We start from the raw sequence: 21,411 nt of genomic DNA, 5'->3' as shown, positions 1-21,411 counted from the left end.
TTTATTGGATTCCTCTCTCCGAGAGGTGTAGGATTGATCTAAAGATCATCCCATTCTGACATGTACAAATGGAATTATGAATTTATTTTGATTATGGACAAATTGTCAAGGTCGGCTAGCAAACTCATGTAGGCTCAGAAGCCCAACAATCACATCTATTCATCCTCAACGTTTGCATATAAATACATGGTGCCTCCTCCTCATTTGGACACTTCACTCACTCACAATCTTCTCTCTCCTTCATTGATTGGGTACGAAATTCAGATGTAGCTCTCCACACGTGCGAAGAAAGGGAAGGGTTTTCTGTTCCAGTCGTTGACCATAGTTGACTGAAATCACAGGAGGTTGATTTGACTTGCGTTGACCTGTTTTCAGTGCAGTTTTGGGTGGAGGATTTCTGTTTGAACAGGTCGCAGTTCTGGGCACGAAATCTGAGGCAATTTGACCTCTGTTTGACCAGAGTTGACTGTGCTAGGGTTCGCTGTAGCGTTGACTTTTGTTGACCAGTGTTTACTGGACATTTTCGAACTGTTCTTGGGTTGATTGGACTTGTTGTTGGAGGCTGAAGTTGATTGGGTTCTGGTTAGGGCTTTCTGTTTCTGTTGTTTGACTGATCAAATTTTCACTGTAATTGGGCAAGTGAATATTATATATTGTACTCTCTCTCTGCTGAACTTTTGAAGAATTATAAGAAGACTTGATCAAGGGTTTCCCCACAATGAGCTTATAAGAAATTGAAGTAAAATTGCTCTCAACATAGAACATACCATTGTCATTAAAATTAACAATTGCCCACCAGGGGTTGGGACATACATGGGTTCCTTAATGATGCAGGGGGCACTCATAGGGGGCCCTAGGAACCAAGGTAATGGCCATAAGAATGAGGGGCAAAGCTCATGTTTGGCTTTTTCCCACATGCTAAGTTTTATTGTCCCAACCATCTTTTGCATTTTGTGGTAACATTTCCTTTTGTATGTGGCCATATTATGGTTTTAGTTTTTTTTTTCACTGCATCAACCTCCGAGGCATCGTTCCAGGCCTGACCCAAACATTTGGACAAGGAGAGGGGGAATACCAAAGCCTTGTGGACCCAAAGAAGGAAGATAATGAAATAAGGCATGTAATGTGCGAAGGGGAGTGAAAAATATGGAATGAGAAAATAGGACCACGCTACCAAAATCGGGTTTCCCAAGTAGTGCACATCCTAAAGCTATAAGACAGTAGGGGAGATCCCACGGGACTAGGGTTGAAGATTAACCCCCGTGTTAAGGTAAGGGAATAAAACTACAATCAAAACCCTTCATCCTTCCAAGTCACACAATAATCCATACCCAAGTGTGCCCAAGAAAAGCAAGCATAAACACCCAATTACATAATGAAAAATCATACCTTTAGAATTGGATGGCCCACCTTCAAACATACGATCTCAACAAATGGGAGAAGGTACATGATGGTTAGCTCAGGTGGAAGAGATAAATAACACATCAAAGCTATCAAGTGGTTGTCAGGGACTGTTGTTGCCGGCTAAAGGAGAATACATCAGAGAAAGGCTCTCCAAAGTGGGGATTGTTACCCACCACCTGTGGGTAGTATCCATAGGAGAAAACTTTCTCCTATATGGTCCTCAGTTGGCAACCAGCAGCCCCTAGCAACCACCAGATAGCTCGATGTGCTACTATCTTTGCCACCTGATAGCTCGATGTGCCACTATCTTCGCCACCTAAGCTAGCGATGTGGTCCCTCGCCCATCTGTTATGATCGTATGTTTGAAGGTGGGCCTCCCAACCCTGAAGGTATGGCTTTTCATTGGTATAGTTGAGTAATTTTGTTTACTTATCATGGACACTTTTGGGCATGGATTGGTGGGGGGATTCGGCGGAAAGAGTGGGCTAGGTTTGTACTCTTGTCTCCTTTGCCCAATTTGGTGGTTAGCCTTGTATCCTAGTCCCGTGGGATCTCCTTTATTGGCTATTAGCTTTAGGGCTGGCACTACATGGGAAAACCGAATTTGGTTACATGGTCCAGCTTCCCAACACCATATACATCACTCCCCTCTGCTCATTTTAACCCCATTTATCACTTTTCCCATGCGGTCCACATTTGTCCACTGGGTCCACAAAGCGTTAGCCTCCCCCTCCCCTTGCCCACACCTTGGGTCAGGCCTGGAACGATGCCCCGGAGGTTGATGCAGCTAAAAAGAAAAGAAAAAGCATAATTTGGCCACTTTCAACACGAAATGTGTGCCACAAAATGAAAATAAAGGTCGGGACATACAAATTTAGCACGTGGGAGAAATCCAAACATGAGCTTTACCCCTTGTCTATGGCCCATCACCCTGGTTCCTATGGGCCCTAAATGAGCTCCTTCCACATTAAGAAACCCATGATTGTCCCAACCCTTGGTGGGCAATGAACTGCCCCCTATGTCACACAATTCAGGTTCGAATTCGAGTTCGACAACAATTAAGTTCAATTCAAATTCGAATTTTCCAATGAGGTTCGACATTAAGTTCGACTATACATATTTTTCAACATATATATATATAGGACATAAAATAATAAAAAATCAAAATCAATCAATAAAGCTATATGAGTTGCAGTGAGCACCCACGAGCCACAAATCACGACCACTATTCACTTCATGCTCTAAGCGATGGGGACAAACAACATCTAGATAGTGAATTCAGGAAATTGCAGACAATACAACACACAACGGCAACACTGAGCACAATAGAGTGAGTAAACTCAAACTGAAGTTGGCTTGTGAAAATATATCGACAACCATGGTAAATAAAGCCAAACCAGTGGACACCATGGGAAACTAAGTGGCAGTAAGAGAAACAAGAGAAAACCATGTGTTGCACATGGTTTTTCTCATAAACCTTAAAAAAACTGACAAAAGCAACTCGAAATCAACCTCAAACAGCAAAAAAAATTAAAAAAAATTAAATTCAGCTTCAAGTTCGTCTTTAGGTTCGCCTTCAGGTTCGAATTCGTTGAGGTTCGAATTTGAGATTCGACTATAAGGTTCGCTAAACCTAAACGAATTTGAAGTTTTTTTTTTGAGTTCGCCGAATTTCGAATCTCAAGGTTCAAATTCGGCGAACCCTGTGACATAGACTGCCCCACCTTAAAAGGGGTATCTACTGTTGTTATCCTACACATCATGTTGTCATCCCTTGCAGCCCTGAGTGGTTATGAATAAAAACAATCAAAGGCAAAAGGCATATGTAGAAGGGTGCAAAAACAAAGGTCGGGGTAACTCATGTACCACAATTGCTCCCTCCTACACTCATATACCCAAATGTGGGCTTCTCCTATTAGAACTACCCTTGTACCATGGCATGTGGACTGGAGCCTTCCCCTGATCCCCACTCCATTCCATCATTGTATCACACGCCACCTACCACCTGATGGATGTACCATGGACATGTCACCCCCTTTAAAGGTTGAAACTGTTGAAATTTGGTACCGGAGGACAGGTGGTTCCCTTAGGCTTTGATCTTTGGCCTAGGGGAAAGTGTCCAAAAGAATTTAATTTTTCTCCTAAAGTAACTTTATAATTTTATAAAGTTAAATCTAATTTAAAAGTGACTTTAAGTGATAAAGTTACTAAGTCTAATTTTAAAGTGACTTTTATAAAGTCAATGAAAAATTAGAAAGGAAAAATGACTTTGGAAATAAATGACTAAGTGGGTCTTTATTAAAGTGGGGTGAATTAAAAAATAAAAAGTGAGATTTAAATTAGCATTTAATCTCAGCCATTAATCTAAATCTATTTCAGCCATTGGATTTAGAGATCACCCAAAAGTCACTTGGGTCACCCAAAAGTCATTTGGAGTTATATTAAGGGAGGAAAAGGAGGAAAAGATCACATTCGATTCAATTCTTTCATGAGCAGATTGGGAGAAGGAGAGCAAGAGAGATTTCTGAGCAGGGAGGAGAAGGAGACAACAGCTTGGCACACATTCCAAGGCAGCAGTTGAGCAGATTTGTATAGTTGATTCAGCACACAGTGAAAGGCAGATTTTGGCACGATTTTCGAGGAGAGGTTTGCACAAAAATCGAGCAGTTTGCTGATTTTTCTGCACGCAAAACGAGGGCCATACAACAGCATTTAATGCTGAAAGTGGGCACGAAAATCGAGGAGAGCGTACAGCATTTATTGCTGTCCTGTTTGCTGTAATTTCCAGTTTGCTGTGAAGCATGGAAAAAGAGATAAGTTGTAAATTTGCTTGCTGATTTTTTGCTGAAAATTTCTCACTGTAAAAGGCAATTTTCAGAAATAAAGAAGAGCTCTCAAACTGGTTTTCCCCAAGAGTTGTAGGGGGTTTTTCCAGGGTCACATTGACCAAAAATCTCAGTGTTTAAATGTGTTTTAATGGCTATTTATTACTGCCGATTTTTATTTCTGCAATTTCCAGCATTCTGTAAAATTTCCAGAATTTGTGTTTTCAGCAAATTTATTTTTTTCAGCTTGTTAAATGTATGGTTATGGGAAAGGGCATTTAACTATATGGGAGAAATAAGGAGAAACTGAAAACCGAGGTGGGAAAACAGAAATTTCTACATGGTATCAGAGCTTGAGTGCTGAAGAGCAGTTTGGGACAGCAAAAGGAAAAATTATAGTTGCTGATTTTTCACTCAGAAAATTCCAGCAAGCTGATTTTTTCATAAACAGCAGTTTTATCTTTACTACAGCAGTGCTATTTTTCAGTTTTAGGACAGCAGGATGTCATTGGAATTGAGGGTGGAGGATAGGCTGGATGGGCATATAAATTACAACGTTTGGAAGGAGAGAATGCAGAGTATCTTTGAGGAGGCAGAAGTCTGGGATATCATGGTGCATACCACACAGAACCATGTTGTTGTGCCTACTGATGCTACTCAGTTGACAGCTTATAATAAAAAGAACAACAAGGGTAAGAGGCTGATTCTAGACGGAATCAAATACCATTGCATTCCTCATGTAAGAGGAAAGAGCAATGCCCATGAGATGTGGACAGCATTGTCCAATCTCTACCAGAGCACCAATGAGAACCGGAAGATGGTCCTGAAGGAGAAGCTGAAGAACATTAAGATGGGTAATGATAGTGCAGCTGGATATCTCACAAAGATTACTAATGTGAGAGATGAGTTGGCAGCGATTGGAGAGGTCATTCCACCCACTGAGTTGGTGCGGATTGCAGTGAATGGCCTCCCCCGTTCATGGTTGAACTTTGCTGATGGGGTCTGTGCACGTGAGACCCTTCCCACATGGGAGAGGTTTTGGGATGATTGCATTTAGACAGAGATCAGGAAAGGTCAGCTTGGGGCAGCCAAGCCAGTTGAGCAAGATGATGATGTAGCACTGGTGGCAGGAGGCAAGAAAGGCAAAGGGAAGAAGCAGACTTCCACAAGCCGTGGTGGGGGCAAAGGCAAAGGTAAAGGTAAACAGGGGAACACACAGAAGGACTATTCCAAGGTGAAGTGTTGGAATTGTCAAAAGATGGGACACTATGCAGTTGTGTGTCTGGAGAAGAAGAAGAAGAAGGGGAAGAACCAGGACGTGGCAGCTTCAGCAGAGATTGAGGACTTTGATGGTCGTTTTGACCGAGAGTTTGTGTTCACTACGTGTGAGTCCTCTAGTGCAGGATCACCTGCCACACAGGTTCAGAGGGAGCATGCTTTTCCCTCGATTAGCGGAGCATCTTCAGGTATCTGGTATGTGGACAGTGGGGCTTCACGTCATATGACAGGAGTCTTTGAGTACTTCTCAGAGCTTTCAGAGAGTGGCACTGATATTGAGGTAGTACTCGGTGATGACAGAGTTGTTAAAGCAGTCGGGGTGGGGACAGTGACATTTCAAAGGGAGTCCAAACCTCCCTTGAAGGTGTCAGAGGTTCTTTATGTGCCAGGGATGAGGAAGAACCTCATATCCGTCTCAGCTTTGGAGGACAGAGGATATGAGGTACTGTTCAGGGGAGGACAGGTGTTGATGTATCCCAGGGGCACTCCAGCTGATTCAGCTAGAGTGATAGGTGTACGCCATGCAAAGGTGTACAAGTTTGCATTCCACCCCCTTTTGGCATTGAGCAGTAGTACCGACAGCAGAGCTAGCAGTTCTGAGCTGTGTGAGATTTGGCACCGCAGGATGGGACATATGTATCATGGAGCCTTGAGGACATTGCGGGAGATCACTACAGGTGTGCCAGATTTCAGTACTGATCACTTTGATACTTGCAGAGGTTGTGCGATGGGCAAATTTGCCAAATCCCCTTTTCCCAGCAGTGACAGCAGAGCGACGGGGATACTTGATTTGATTCATTCCGATGTGAACGGTCGGATGTCTCATGTTTCCTTGAGTGGATATGAGTACTATGTTTTATTCATTGATGATCACTCCAGGAGGACCTGGATTTATTTTTTGAAGACCAAGAGTGAGGTCTTCAAGCGGTTTCAGGAGTTCAGAGCTCTTGTGGAGACTCAGACAGGTCGAAAGATCAAGTCCTTGAGGTCGGACAATGGAGGAGAGTACACCCTTGGAGAGTTTGTTGACTATTGTGCGGAGGCAGGCATTAGGAAGGAGTTCACTGTTCCTTACAACCCCCAGCAGAACGGGGTTGCGGAGAGAAAGAACAGATCCATCATAGGGGCTGCCAAGGCCATGTTACATGATCAGGGGTTGCCATTGTTCTTGTGGGCAGAGGCCTGCAACACAGTTGTTTACTTGCAGAACAGGAGTCCGCATCGTGCCTTGGGGCACGACACCAGAGGAGGCTTTCTCTGGGAAGAAGCCTGATATTGGTCATCTTCACATCTTTGGATGCATTACATACTCCTATATACCCAAGGAGAAGAGGACCAAACTAGAGCCCACCGCAAAGAAGGGTATCTTTGTGGGCTACAGTGAGACCTCAAAGGCCTTTTGGATTTACATTCCTGCACAGAGGAGAGTTGTTATCAGACGGGATGTGAAGTTCGAGGAGGACAGGGCCTTTAGGAGGTCACGGGAGTTAGAGTATCTGGATCAGCCAGACCCTCAGCAGCAGTTGAGTCAGTCGCAGGGATCCAGTGGGCAGGGATCAGGAGGATCCGGAGGTACATCTATGAGGATGTCAGGTCCGTCAGTGAGCAGTGGCTCGCCGAGCCAGAGGGGTGGTGCTCCGGGCAGCATGCAGAGCAGTTCACAGAGCAGTTCACTAAGGAGTCCATTGATGGACAGTTCACACGGTACCTCAGCTTCTACAGGTTCAGGTGCAAGCAGGAGGACAGCAGACAGACAGTCAGGATTTCAGGCTCCTAATGATGATGAGGAGGAGGAGTTTCATTCTCCAGTGGGAGAAGTGCGCTCAGGGAAGAGGAAGCCCAAGTGGCTTCAGGACACCTTGAAAGATGCCACATCTGTTGCTGAGTCGAAGAGGCCGGTCAGAGAGAGTAGACCACCTGAGAGGTTTTGTAGCTATATGGCGATGGTTACCAGCATCCTTGACTCTGAGCCTTCTAGCTATGAGGAGGCAGCTAGCCAGCAGGTCTGAAGAGAGGCCATGCAGGAGGAGTATTCTTCTATCATGAAGAATGATGTTTGGGAGGTGGTGCCAAGGCCTGAGGGCAAATCCGTGGTTACTTCCAGATGGCTTTACAAGGTAAAGCATGCTGCAGATGGCAGCATTGAGAAATTCAAAGCGAGGTTTGTGGCTAGAGGGTTCTCCCAGGTAGAGGGAGTTGATTATCAGGAGACCTTCGCTCCTGTGGCTCGATATACTTCGATCCGCTCCATTATATCGATAGCAGCATAGATGGGTTGAAAGATCCACCAGATGGATGTGAAGACCGCATTTCTCAATGGCTTCATACAGGAGGAGGTGTACATTGAGCAGCCACAGGGCTTTGAGGTGCATGGGAAGGAGTCCCATGTGTGCAGACTGAAGAAGGCCCTTTATGGCCTGAAGCAAGCTCCCAGAGCTTGGTACTCCAGGATAGATACATATTTGCAGGGGATGGGTTTCACAAAGAGTGAGGCAGATCCGAACCTTTACTTTATTGTGATTGGTGAGGAGCCTCTCATTCTGGTGTTGTATGTGGATGACTTGATCATTACAGGTGCAGAGAGACTCATAGAGCACTGCAAGAGAGATCTTGCGACGGAGTTTGAGATGAAGGACATCGGCTTGATGCATTACTTTTTGGGTTTGGAGGTGTGGCAGGAGGAGGGGCATTTCTTCCTGGGGCAGGGGAAGTATATTGTGGACATCCTTAGCAGATTCCACATGGAAGATTGTAGACCCATGTCGACACCAATGATCACCAACTGGAAGAAGCTTCATGCTTCGGATTCCGAGTTGGTGGATCCCACATTGTACAGGCAGCTGATTGGTTCCTTGATGTATTTGGTCAACACTAGACCAGATATCTGTTTTGCAGTCAACACGATGAGTCAGTTTATGTGTGAGCCTAGGAAGGTTCACTGGGTGGCTGCAAAACACATTTTGCGATACTTGCAGGGGACAGTGGATTATGGTTTGGACTACAGGCAGGGAGATGGAGTGAGATTGGCAGGATACACTGATTCTGATTGGGCAGGTTGTGCTTCTGATAAGAAGAGCACTTCAGGGTGCTGTTTTGGGTTGGGTTCAGCAGTAGTGTCATGGTTCAGCCGGAAGCAGCAGTCAGTAGCACTGAGTTCAGCGGAAGCAGAGTATATGGCAGCCAGTCTAGCTAGCTGTGACGCTATCTGGCTTCGCAAGATGTTGTTTGGCTTATTTGGTCAGCCGTTGAGACCTTCAGTGATTTACTGTGATAATCAAAGTTGCATTAAACTCACGGAGAATCCAGTATTTCATGACAGGTCAAAGCATATCGGGATCAGATATCATTTCATCAGACACTATGTTCAGAAGGGAGTTGTGAAGCTTGAGTATATTTCCACTGATGAGCAGGTTGCAGGTATCCTTACCAAAGCCTTACCACGGGGCAAGCATGTCTACTTCAGAGACAAGATGGGTGTGGTGAGGAACACCTTCCTCGGTAAGAGGGAGTGTTGAAATTTGGTACCGGAGGACAGGTGGTTCCCTTAGGCTTTGATCTTTGGCCTAGGGAAAAGTGTCCAAAAGAATTTAATTTTTCTCCTAAAGTGACTTTATAATTTTATAAAGTTAAATCTAATTTAAAAATGACTTTAAGTGATAAAGTTACTAAGTCTAATTTTAAAGTGACTTTTATAAAGTCAATGAAAAATTAGAAAGGAAAAGTGACTTTGGAAATAAATGACTAAGTGGGTCTTTATTAAAGTGGGGTGAATTAAAAAATAAAAAGTGAGATTTAAATGAGCATTTAATCTCAGCCATTGATCTAAATCTATTTCAGCCATTGGATTTAGAGATCACCCAAAAGTCACTTGGGTCACCCAAAAGTCATTTAGAGTTATATTAAGGGAGGAAAATGAGGAAAAGATCACATTCGATTCAATTCTTTCATGAGCAGATTGGGAGAAGGAGAGCAAGAGAGATTTCTGAGCAGGGAGGAGAAGGAGACAGCAGCTTGGCACACATTCCAAGGTAGCAGTTGAGCAGATTTGTACAGCTGATTCAGCACACAGTGAAAGGCAGATTGTGGCATGATTTTCGAGGAGAGGTTTGCACAAAAATCGAGGAGCAGTTTGCTGGTTTTTCTGCACGCAAAACGAGGGCCATACAACAGCATTTAATGCTGAAAGTGGGCACGAAAATCGAGGAGACCGTACAGCATTTATTGCTGTCATGTTTGCTGTAATTTCTAGTTTGCTGTGAAGCATGGGAAAAGAGATAAGTTGTAAATTTGCTTGCTGATTTTTTGCTGAAAACTTCTCACTGTAAAAGGCAATTTTCAGAAATAAAGAAGAGCTCTCAAACTGGTTTTCCCCAAGAGTTGTAGGGGGTTTTTCCAGGGTCACATTGACCAAAAATCTCAGTGTTTAAATGCGTTTTAATCGCTGTTTATTACTGCTGATTTTTATTTCTGCAATTTCCAGCATTCTGTAAAATTTCCAGAATTTGTGTTTTCAGCAAATTTATTTTTTTCAGCTTGTTAAATGTATGGTTATGGGAAAGAGCATTTAACTATATGGGAGAAATAAGGAGAAACTGAAAACCGGGGTGGGAAAACAGAAATTTCTACAGAAACCACCTAATAGGGTCCTTGGTTAACCCCTTTATTGAGATTGGAGACACTTGTACATGCCAAAGCCTACTATGGAAGGGCATGCCACCATGAAGTGTACATTTGATTCCGTGATTTGTAAGCTCTTTTACTTGATTACTTTAATGATTTGTTGTACTGGAGGGAAAGCGGACACATTGGATCTTATGCAGGATTGCAGGTGGGCATCCATTTGGGGTTTGGTCTCCTTATACGGGGTCCGGTCACAGTGGCACTTGTAGGGTGAGCGTAGAGAGCCATGTGCCTCCACCATACCAGAGAGCACTTCATGGATCCCCAGCAATATTCAGTGATTTCTCATGTTCCACCTTTTTGGATGAGGATGATGCACCTAGATTGCCATGTCCAGCCGGCTTCACACTTGTACCATACACTTGGCAAAAGATCCAGGGTCCAGATGAGGATGTGTCTTACTGCAAGAGACAAAGGGAGGACTTATGTCATCATCCTAGCCCTTACAAATCGTTTACAAACATTATCAATCCACTTGGAGACCCATGAGGATGTCATTGTGCCCCCACACCCACTTGGTGACACCACATGTTTGGTGACACCACATGTGACTTGCTTGGATATCGAGGGGTCAACCCCTTATTCACTATGTTTGGAGTCTATTCTCTCACCTTAGCACGCTTTGGACTCCAATAGGCCTTCTCAATGGCCCAACGACTCATTATGTTTACTATTTTGCCCTCTTGAGAAGCTTATCTTTCTATTTTGGAGCTATCTCGGTGGGCTTGTCACCAAGGGATGTTATTATTGCACTTTATTTTATTATTTGGGGCTTAATTAGGCCTAATTAGGCAAATCAAACTCTTTAGGAAGGATATAAATAGATGAGAAGCTCATTCATTCCTCTCATCATCACTTGCATTGGATTGGGAGCTCTTTGGAGAATTCTGCATTCCCTTTTGGAGGATGAGTTTGGTTTCATGGATGAATTTTGATGTTTGGATACTATTCTCTTGGTCTTGGAGCTTCAAATTTGTCTTGATTTGATGATTGGATATACTCATTGTACATGTAAGTGCTCTTTTTCATGTCTATTCTTTACATTTATCTTGTCACATGAATAATGTATGGGATTTTCGCTCTCTAGATCTGAAATTTGCCCTAATTTATGCAAAATTGTGGAAGTTTTGGACTTTTGAAGTGCTGCATATATTACATGTGTCATGTATGATGAATGAATGTTCCTAGAGGTTTAATTTCATTGAATACACCTTGATAAGTCATCAATTCTTGTACATCGAAGTATAAAATCCTTTGGTAGTTGCTCTCATGCCCTAATTTGCCATGCGAAGTTGCCTAAAGGTCTCCTTGATCAGGTTAAGTCTCTCCAAATCACAAAATCACCTTGACTCCATCTCTCCCAAAGGCAAGGCACTGATCTAACCATTGGTGGTCACCTAAAAGAATATTTTTCTCGCCTTTTCTTCTCCTTCTAGGCCTAACCCTAGTAGGTCACCTAGGGCATCAAGTGAATTTCTTTGTAGCCATCCAAAGCCCTTGATTTTTGGTCCACTACTGCGCTAGAGTCTTCTTTAGAGGTCCCCCAAGTTTGAGGCAATCTCGAGATATAGCAAGCCCTAGCCATAAGACCAATTCTTTCCCTAGGTTGGTTTGGGTTAGTGTCCTCACTTGGATCATTGCATTCAAATCTCAAAAGAAAATTAGTCCTTTGATCCTATTCTCTTCCCTAATTAGGTCAAGCCCCTCTTTGGTTGATCAACTCCATACCCTTGACCTAGTTTGGGTCCACTTGGGTTCTCTGTGGTCCCACAACTCTATAACTCAAATTCCACAAGGATTACATAGAATCCATTTCTCCACAAGGATCCTTAAGTCTAGGAAGCCCCTTTTCAAGGCATATCCTCCAAACCTAGGCTCAAGTATCCTCTTAGCCCTTCCTAGAGAGCCTATCACCTTGCTTCTCAAGCAAGCTATTTAATTGAGTCTCTCTTGTGAATAGGTTACAGGAATCATTCTCCATCCATTCATTGGTCCATTCATCCAGGTGATTCCTCTTATATCGGGTCTCCTCGCACCGATAAAAATCTATAAAGAGTAGGGAGCCTTCGCTGAGGTGACAATGGGCTATCACTCCATTGTTGCCACTTAACCTAGTAGTTGCTCTATAGGATCCCCTCCTAAGACCCCTACTAGTTTGAGCAGTAACAAGGACCCCACTTTTGGTGGGCTACAGGGTGCAACCTATTGGGTTGGTCACATGGCATATGGAGGAGTATTTTATTGATGGGTTCTAACCATGTTGGCACATTCTCCAAGGATGCACTTCCCATGAAGAATATTTTACGAGTTGTTGGGTGGTTGAGGTAATTACATGGTACATTTTTCTAGGGCGAACCTATCTTAGGTGTTCTCTCATTTTTATTGCATGGAAATTTAAGCTACATTTGGCATCTTTTGACCTTCATGGGAAAGTGCCCTCATCTCTTTGACTTGGAATTATATATTATTTTATTTGGAGTAGTTATTCAAGTTATTATTGGGAGACTGTGGCACATGAGGATGGTCATGTGTGTGACTTAGCATGCTCTTGTATAAGGTCTCATTCTATTTTTGGATATTATACTTGGAAGGCACACTTTTGGAGACATTTCTTGCTATTATCAATTTATCACAGATTATATCTTACTATTTTATGGAGTTTTAGCATGGTCAAAACCCTAATTTTCCCTTATCTCTATGGATTTTCTTTGTGAAGCTGGTCCACTTTCCATTTTGGGGTTACTACATCTTTTCTTGTGGAGAGCTCCACCCAATTGGCATCTAGCATATTCATCCATGGAGTTCGTTACCTTGGAACTTAGACATGTGGAGTAATTGCATGCATGCACACTCTTGGAGGGCACATTTCATGTGGACACTTGGCATTTGACTTGGTTTAATGTCTATTTTTGGTGGTGCATCCCCTTCATGACCATTTTTTGGTGCACACTCTTACCATTTTTGGATGAGGGTGAATTGGCTTAGAGAGGCTATTTCCCACATGTTGTAACATGATCAAACATATCTTTAGAAGAGATCTATGTTGAAGAATCTAGGGCAAAGTAGTATAGTGTGATTCTTCGTTACTTGATAACAATTTGTGGAGTCTTTTTACTTTTCTTGTTAGCTTATTCTTCTTCTTATTATTATTGGTGCATATGTGTGTACTTTATCAAACTGCTACCAAACATAAAAACAAGAACAGGAGATGTTGGCTCTCTGCCAGGGCCAAAACCTCTCCACTCTTGAGAGGAAAACCCTTTGTAAGTTTTCTCTTATTGAAGCTTCTATTGATCAATGCCAAACCCTAGACCTCTGACTAAGAGATCCTCCAAGCACAAGTCAAGTCTTTACTCCTTTCTGCACCATATACCTCGGCACTTCTTCCGGCACTGTCTTCCAACACTTCGTCTTCCAATTAGAGTCCTTTTACCTTAGAGAGATAGACTCCTTTGCTAGGCTTGGGAGTCCTTGTAGGCTTGATCTCTCATCCAAACAATGACCTGTTCACTTGCTGCTGTTATACCCTTACTGCGCTTCGCATGTGTGACTGTTTCTAGCCCTAGAAACAGTCCTTTATATTTCGGTCTCCTTCTTTCTTACTTCGCTTGAGAGTCCTTCCACGCTGGAGTAGGAGGCCTTTGTAGGCCTAGTTACTAGCCCAACCAATGAAGAATATGCAACTGTGATTTTACTTCTGATATAGCTGCAGACTTCCCTTCACTTTCTCGCACGTGTGGCTGTGTATACACTTGAAAACAGGCCCTCAGACTTCGCTGTTCTTCTTCCTTACCTCGCTGCCCTAGAAGACCTTTTCCCTTAGCTTTTTGTCGTTCTCCTTATCCTCTATTTCTTGCGGATTTCAGAGCCAAGTTGTGCGTTATCTTTTGGAGTGGACAGCCTCTATAAATAGAGGACTGTCCCTTCAATTAAGCCGACTTGACTGACTGCATTTAGGCCGACTTGTCCGCTTACTTGTAGGCCGACTTTCAGGGCAGATTGTAGGCAGATTTGTTGAGTAGTTTGTGGATAGCTTCCATGGTGGTGTAGCATGCTTGAAGGAGCTTCTTGAAGGTGCCTTTGCCTAGGAGTAGACTTGACTTTGCTTGGAGGTTTCCCTTTGACTTTAATATATATTTATACATAGTGTAAAATGCCCTTAAGGCCTTCAATATTTTCTCTTGACTATTTGACTCATCTATAGCACTTTGACATGTGCTAGACCTACTACAATGAGCAAGAAACTCATTGTCATATATTATAAAAATAATATTTTTCTTTTCTTGAATAAGTACAAATATCAAAAATACATTTATGAAGACCGAACCTAGTTACACTTCCTTCAACAATCTAACTACTCCATGATTATAATATTATTTTGACTTGTCAGTAAGAAATATGAGAGATTCAACAAATTCTATATAAAAAGGAGCTTCTCTCCATTTTCATTTGTAATTGGGTAATTTGAAGTTGGAAAATTATGAAAGAGAAAAGTGATAAGAGATTGTAGAACTTGGAGGATGATTGATGTGGAGCTCCCTCATACATCAAATCCTTCAAGACTAATGAAGGATGAGCTATTGTTGCTTTATAGCATCACTATTCTTTATGCTGCTCATATGCTGTTAATCTGATATAGGAACTTCTTGCTTTCACTTTAACATAAAGGCCTAGTAAAAAGAACATTACTCTTCTAAGAATAAGCAAAGTCAGGAATTTTCTGTCTTGTCTAATTTCTTGTTTTATTTCTTCTTTTATTACCTATTACCTTTCTTATATCATATCTAGTTGCTGACTAGGAAATAATTCAACTAATAAACAACAACTTTATGATGAGTTGATATGTGGGTGGCAAATCAAGCCCTCCAGGACTAGTTTTTGTGTCAGAATTTCCAACAATAGCTTAAGGTTCAATGTATCAAATGAGTTCACTTTACTTTAGGTACACAATTAGTTGACGAAAGCATCAAACTAGAAATTGTATCTAAGTTGATGGAAGGCGTCAAATTAGTGCTTTTACCTCATATAGACTATCTTCAAGCACTTGATCGTGGCAAATTAGTTCCTTCATTCATGCAATATTTCATTACTCCATCACCCTATAGATTGATAGGCACTGGTGCCATATCATGTCATTTCTTTGTTCCCTCTTCTTTCTTTCCTTTCATTCCCATTTCCATTCATTTTCCATTTGTTTTTCTGAGGCTAACTCTTCACAAAATCATCTTGAGCTTCCACTCCACAGCCTTAGTGATCCTATCTTTAGGAAGCCCCCTTTTAATTTGGAAAAGAGCCAATCACAAGTGTGAGGAAGAGTTACTAAGGTGACCTGGGTAGCCTTTCTAACTTGCACAAACTAGCCCATTTAGTGCTTGGGACATTACATCATTGGGGGATGGCAGATTTCATTGCAACGGATCTGTTACAAACAACCTTTATATAAAATGAAAAACACATGGCTCTTCTTTCTATTTTTTCCCCTTTGAGGTATGCATAAGCTATTATTAACTTCAAAAGTAAATGGTAAAACTTATCAAACATAACTGAATACAAGATACTTGAAAGACTGTATATAGATACCTGCGAAGGTTTTTATTCACAGCCATGTTACATAGATATGGTGCACCCTTTGGAGGAATCGGTGTGGGAGAAAACTCAGCAGATCCTTCCGAGTTAAACGAAAGCTCTACAGTGCCACCCAATATCCATTCACCCGAATCCCCTTCTGTATACAGACCTACAAGTGTTGCAGCATGGGGAATAAAAGCCCTCCTCTCAATCATATGCTCTCTGACAGTCAATCTTAGCAAAGGACGATATGTGAGCGGCCCCCACATAAGTTCTGCAAACGAGTCTGTCAGAAGTTCTTCCGTATTCCCCATTTGTTCAGTACTCATAACTTTAACTACCAATAAACCATGATCAAATCTATGCTTATATTCGAAATTTTCCAAAAGTTTCAGCATTTCTAATTCTTCATCATCCAGTAGCCCCTTATCTTTCTTCAATTTGAATGGATCAAAACCGTATGGAGATATGACTTTGCGAGCTACAGGGCCATCAGATTGCTCTTTGCCTGAATTAGTCAGAGAAGTGTCCTCCAATGCTTCTTTTAAGCCATCGCCACTCCCTACTTTGCTGGTTTTTTCCTCGATGGTCTCTGAATTGTTTATATATATGTCATTCTCATCATTCCCAACAGCAGTGTCACATTTTCCGCGAGTTTTAGATCCAAGAGCAACCAAATTTTCACTTTGCTTATCCAAAACAGTTCTACCCAACTCCTTTCCTTTATCCATTTCCCCAAAAGTTTCCCTGTTTATATTGAAAATTGTTCTACCCAACTGGTTTCCTGTATCTACATCCCCCAAATTTTCAATGTTTTTATCAATAAAAGGTCGACCCGAGTGCTTTCCTCTATCCACTTCCCCCAAATTCTCAGATGCAAATCTATACATTGTACCCCCATCGCTGCCTTGGGCAGAATCACAGTTGCCACTGCATTTGGATCCAGAGTCTTCCAAAATTGCGCTCTCTTTCTCCAAAACACTGCTATCTGAATAACTTTTTCCAGTTGCCCCCAAATCCCTCGATCCATTTCCAGACAATGCACCTCTATCAATCCCCGCAGCAGAATCACAGTTTGCACTGCTAGTTGTGAACCCAAAAGCACCTAAACTGGCGATATCTTCATCCAAATTAGCCCCATTAAAATAGTCTCTTCTACCCACCGCCTTCAACTCATCATACCCATTATCAATCTCACTAGTTCTGGATCCAAGAACATTACAATTCCCTGTATTACCCTCAAAAGTAGGCCTACCCAAATGTTTTTTCTTACTCAATTCCTCCAAATTCCCCCTGCCCACGTTAGACCCAAAATCAGCAAAATTAGATTTGCTTTTACTTACCGGATTTCTTCCATCCTCTCCCTCCAAGTTCTCAGACACATTTGCTTGCCTTCCCTGTTCCACTGAAGAAGAATTTGCACTACTGCTGGACCTAACTTCAATAGAATTTGCACCACTTTTCTCCAGACTTGTGCATTCACAGCGCTGAAAGCTACTTCTGTGGTTCTTGGGTGCTCCATTTTTTAACAACAGAGAGAAAACACTGGCCTTGTGCCTATGTTTGAACTTAGCAACAATCAGAGGACTACCAAAGGCCAATGGCTGAGCTGCAGTACTAAATGCTTGGCTAAAATAACCTGCACAGCACGGTGAACCCGAAAAATGATGGGGCATGTTTATGACAGTAATCTTCGTGGGGTTCATTAGATTGGCCTCGAAATTCTTGGGCAAAAAGGTCCGTTCTCCGAGTTGGCCTCGAAATTCCTGGAGGAAAAAGATCCGTTCTCCGACTCGTGTTGGGATGATAGATCACGAAGTTTGACCGCTCCAACGTAAGATATACATATTTGAAAGTAGTTTTTATTATATTAATCTATATAGTTGGTGTATCATATTGTTTTGTGTGTGGTTTATTTTCTTAATTACATAATATGGATATTTAGTTTTATGGTTAATTAGATCATTTATGGGATACATTGATGTTTATTTTTGTTATTGAATTGAGCCTTTTGTGATCTATATCAAGTTTTTTGATACAAGTTTTTGACGATAATCACATTAAAATACATTTGTCGACACATTTCGAACCAACAAGTGTGGTCAAAATCTCATTTAAGTTAATTTTATTTTTTAATAAAATTTAATGAAAATGAAAAAAAGTATTTAATCCCTAATGGGTTGTATAAGTAGGAGAGGCATTGTTGGGAGAAGTGCGGATGTACCACTTGGTTGATTCCCTGATAGGGTGTATAAGTAGGAGAGACATTGTTGGGAGAATAACGGGTGTACCACTTGGTTGATTGTTATAATGAGATGATTGTGGGTAGTTAATGTCATTGTGCTTAGTTTGTGTGCCATCTTGGGTATTAAGTTTTGGTTCAACCGGAGGAATGTTGGACGCAGGCAGTCGGGGTTTGAGGGTGTGCTCATACCTCGACCTCTAGCTTTGTTAGCTCTTTGCGCCAATTATGTTGGACGGTCTTTAGCACGGTCCTTATCTTGGCTTGCAGTGAATTTGAATTCGTGTGAGATCAATGTTAGGTGAGCTCTTTTTTATTTGCTTATGAGACTTATTTCATTCACAGTCTGTGGAGGTTAATAGTTTTGTTACTAGTGTCTCCTCTCTTTGCCTATGTTTTCTTAGCCTCTATTTTGGTGTCTTTACGATTGGGTTGGCTTAATTGTTATCTTACGAAGTTACAGTATGGATATTATTTTGAGCGATGACCTACTTTGCTTTGGGTTTCAGTGGCTGGTAGAGGTACTAATTTGGTGAGTGGGTGTTGTCTAGTGAGTAATTTTGCGTCAGTGTCGTATCTCTTTTACAGGTTATGAGGGATGATAGTTTCATTATTGGTGACTTGTTTCGGGGTCTATGTTTTCTTAGCTCATGTTCTTGTAACCTTATGGCGGTGTTGGCTTCATTGTAATTGTTGTTAGTTTCAGAGAGTTTGTCATCTAAAGCGACGTCCTCCATTGCTTTGTGTTTCAATGTGTTTGGTGGTCTTTTTTTGGTCTCTTAGCGTGGTTCTCTGTGGCATTCATTTTGGATAGTCCTACAAGTAGAAGTTTGTGTCCGCCTTTTGGATATGTACAGAATTTCTCAGTCATTTGGGTCTGGCTCCTATTGAGTGGTTTTTTGGGGACGATATTATAATCTTCAAGTCAAGTTTTCAGTGACTCCCTCATTGTCCCTGTTGAATTTCCACAACCTTGGGTCTATGATAGAATCTTAAAATCTTTGATGCTACCAAGCCAAGAATCTTAACAATACTACTTTATAAACAGCAGTAAATCACACATGCACAGAATATAGACAACTTTTTACAATTTTCAACCCAACTTTATTATATTAAACAACATATAATACAATAGTCTAGGGCTCCCGTACTAGGGATAATGACCCTCATACATCCACTAGTACAAGATACAAAACTGGGACTTGATGGCAATCCATTGACATCCAACCTATCCTCAACAAGATACTCTGACCATCTGACTGTCACATTCTCTCTCAGATCCTTGCGGTCGTACCTTGTACCTGCCCGGTCCTTTGACTCCCAATCTGCAGCTCCTATCTCTATCAATGTTCCAAGTCCATCTGGCCACTGAATCTCGGTTGTCAATCTTCTCTCTAGTTGTGCCTTAGTCCATCAAGGCCACAACACATCGAGACTCCTGTCAAGTTGTTCACAGCTCCACTTGTGAACAACTCTCAATTTGCCCACTATTGCTCCTTAGCTACTCAAGGACTTCAACCCACTATGGTCTTCCTGCGCTGCACCGATGAAGACCAACATAGGGCACGGATGGCTGCCACATATCACTGGAAGATGTCCATCTCCTACAATGAACATGGGCTAGGAGGACTTCCCATCATTTGTTGTAGATGTCCTTCTCCACACACAAGTCTCGGGCTCCACAATTGCTCCTCTGGTTCGTCAACCTCAAGCTCAACAATTGCCTCTCTTGTAACTACCTTTGTCCATCAAGGTGTTGCTCACTAGGCTCCAACTTTGACACTATCACGTTGTCCTCTAGCAGACCTTAAGTTCCCAATCTTGTCCACACTTGATCTTCTCTCACACTGCCCTCCAACAGTCCATGAGAGACCAAGTCCACGTTGTAGCATTTGCACCTAGTTAGGGCATCCCCACACTTGGGAGACCCTCACACATGGCTGCCCACAGACTCCACCAATCTGCCCTTTGCTTTTGCAATAGAGGAGTTATTGCACAAATCTGGACACATTAATATGTCCTTCACCTAGGACACCATCAACTCATCATCTAAGGGAACATCTGCAACACTCCTTGTTGTTGTCCTCTTGCATTCCAATTTGATGTGCCTGTTGTCACCTTGGATGCTTGGTAGGCCTCCCAACAATCCACATGGGCTCCTCTAACCAACTCCTAAAGCCTCCTACAAGCATCCCATCAATTGATTTGCGCTCTAGTCCACAACACCCCTCCAAAACACTGTTGTAATGGTGTTTGCTTTGGCATTTGTGAAAGCCATGGTTAGGGCACGTGTTGCAGCCCTAACTCCACTTAACAGTCAGCAAATAAGCCCTTTAAGGGCTGCGACATACCTTAGGAAGGCTCCTCCTTTGCCACGTTTCCTCTTTAGGGCATAGTCCACACTTAACAACCCTTATGCAGCTCTTGATTTTGTGCTATGGTTTGCGGCATAGCACAATAGTGGTGAGCGCCAATACTGCAGCAATAATGCTGCAACTCCTGGGCCGCCTACTTTACTCTTATCAACCTGGTAGTTCGTGTTAGAGTCGGTCTGGTCATCCCTCCGTTAGAGATCAAAACTCTTTTTGCATTTCATGTTTAGGTGTCCCATCTCGCTTGATCAGTTGCATTCCGTTAGGAGCATGCCATAAATCTGTCTGAAGGGCTTTTGTCATTCATCCCCCTCATGTTTTGCACTGTTGGCTCAGGTCTGTTCATCAAAATCAAATTTTAAAAGTTATTCGCAGTCCTGTTTCAGTTTCTAGGTCGTCACAATCATTTTAGTCATTAGGTCTAGGGTTAGTCAATTTGGTCTTCAACAAAGTCTAATAAAGCCAGCAGGCCAGAGGGAGGCTCTTGATAAGTTGTTATTTCAAAGATTTTTATCGTCATATGGATGGATTATGACTTTTCTTCAAAACTTTGTTTTGAAGACAAGTCGACATTTCGTTTTTTGTAATAATTTTCCAAAATTTTCAGTTCTTGAATTCTTCAAGCACAACCCTGGTCTCCTTTGCCAAATTCCATGTCAGCTATTCCTGCAAAACTTTGCCAAGAAATTCATCGTTTCAACCAAAAAATCAAGGAGGAAACAAAAAGTCTGAGTTGTATTAATTATGAAAAAGTGCCAATTTCAAAAACATTACAAAAATGGGTTTTGGAGAACCAAAAATCAAATTGATGTCTTTATAAAGGTTTTGCCATGAAGATGAATTTCATTCTGCATGCCAAGGTTGGAGAAAATCATTTCAAACTGAATTGGGTGAGCAAGTGCGTGTTTTGGGGTGAAATAGCTTGCAGCTAGCCAGCGCGGCTGGTGGGCTCCAGTATTGTAGCAATAATGCTACAACTCCTGGAGCTTTCTTCCTTAATTTTATCAACCCGGTAGTTCGTAACAAACTTGGAAGCGACGGT

The 21,411-nt window shown here is 42.1% G+C and overlaps 1 protein-coding gene across 1 annotated transcript in view; it reads right to left on the bottom strand.

Moving 5' to 3' along the window:
- LOC149244352 (Acyl-CoA N-acyltransferases (NAT) superfamily protein) overlaps positions 1–17,582 on the bottom strand; it is a 90,381-nt gene extending 72,799 nt beyond the window's left edge. The window contains exon 1 of the mRNA XM_089374830.1: positions 15,768–17,582. Coding sequence (XP_089230956.1) covers positions 15,768–17,461 — 1,694 coding nt within the window. The 5' untranslated portion in view covers positions 17,462–17,582. The remainder of the gene's footprint in view (positions 1–15,767) is intronic.
- Between the last annotated feature and the right edge of the window lie 3,829 nt (positions 17,583–21,411).

Source organism: Pinus tabuliformis, chromosome 8, assembly GCF_031772625.1.
Source record: "Pinus tabuliformis cultivar Carrire ecotype Pingquan chromosome 8, CPIR1, whole genome shotgun sequence".
NCBI lineage: Eukaryota > Viridiplantae > Streptophyta > Pinopsida > Pinales > Pinaceae > Pinus > Pinus tabuliformis.
The sequence above is the reverse complement of the archived record's forward strand: the minus strand, read 5'-3'. Positions and strand labels throughout refer to the sequence as shown.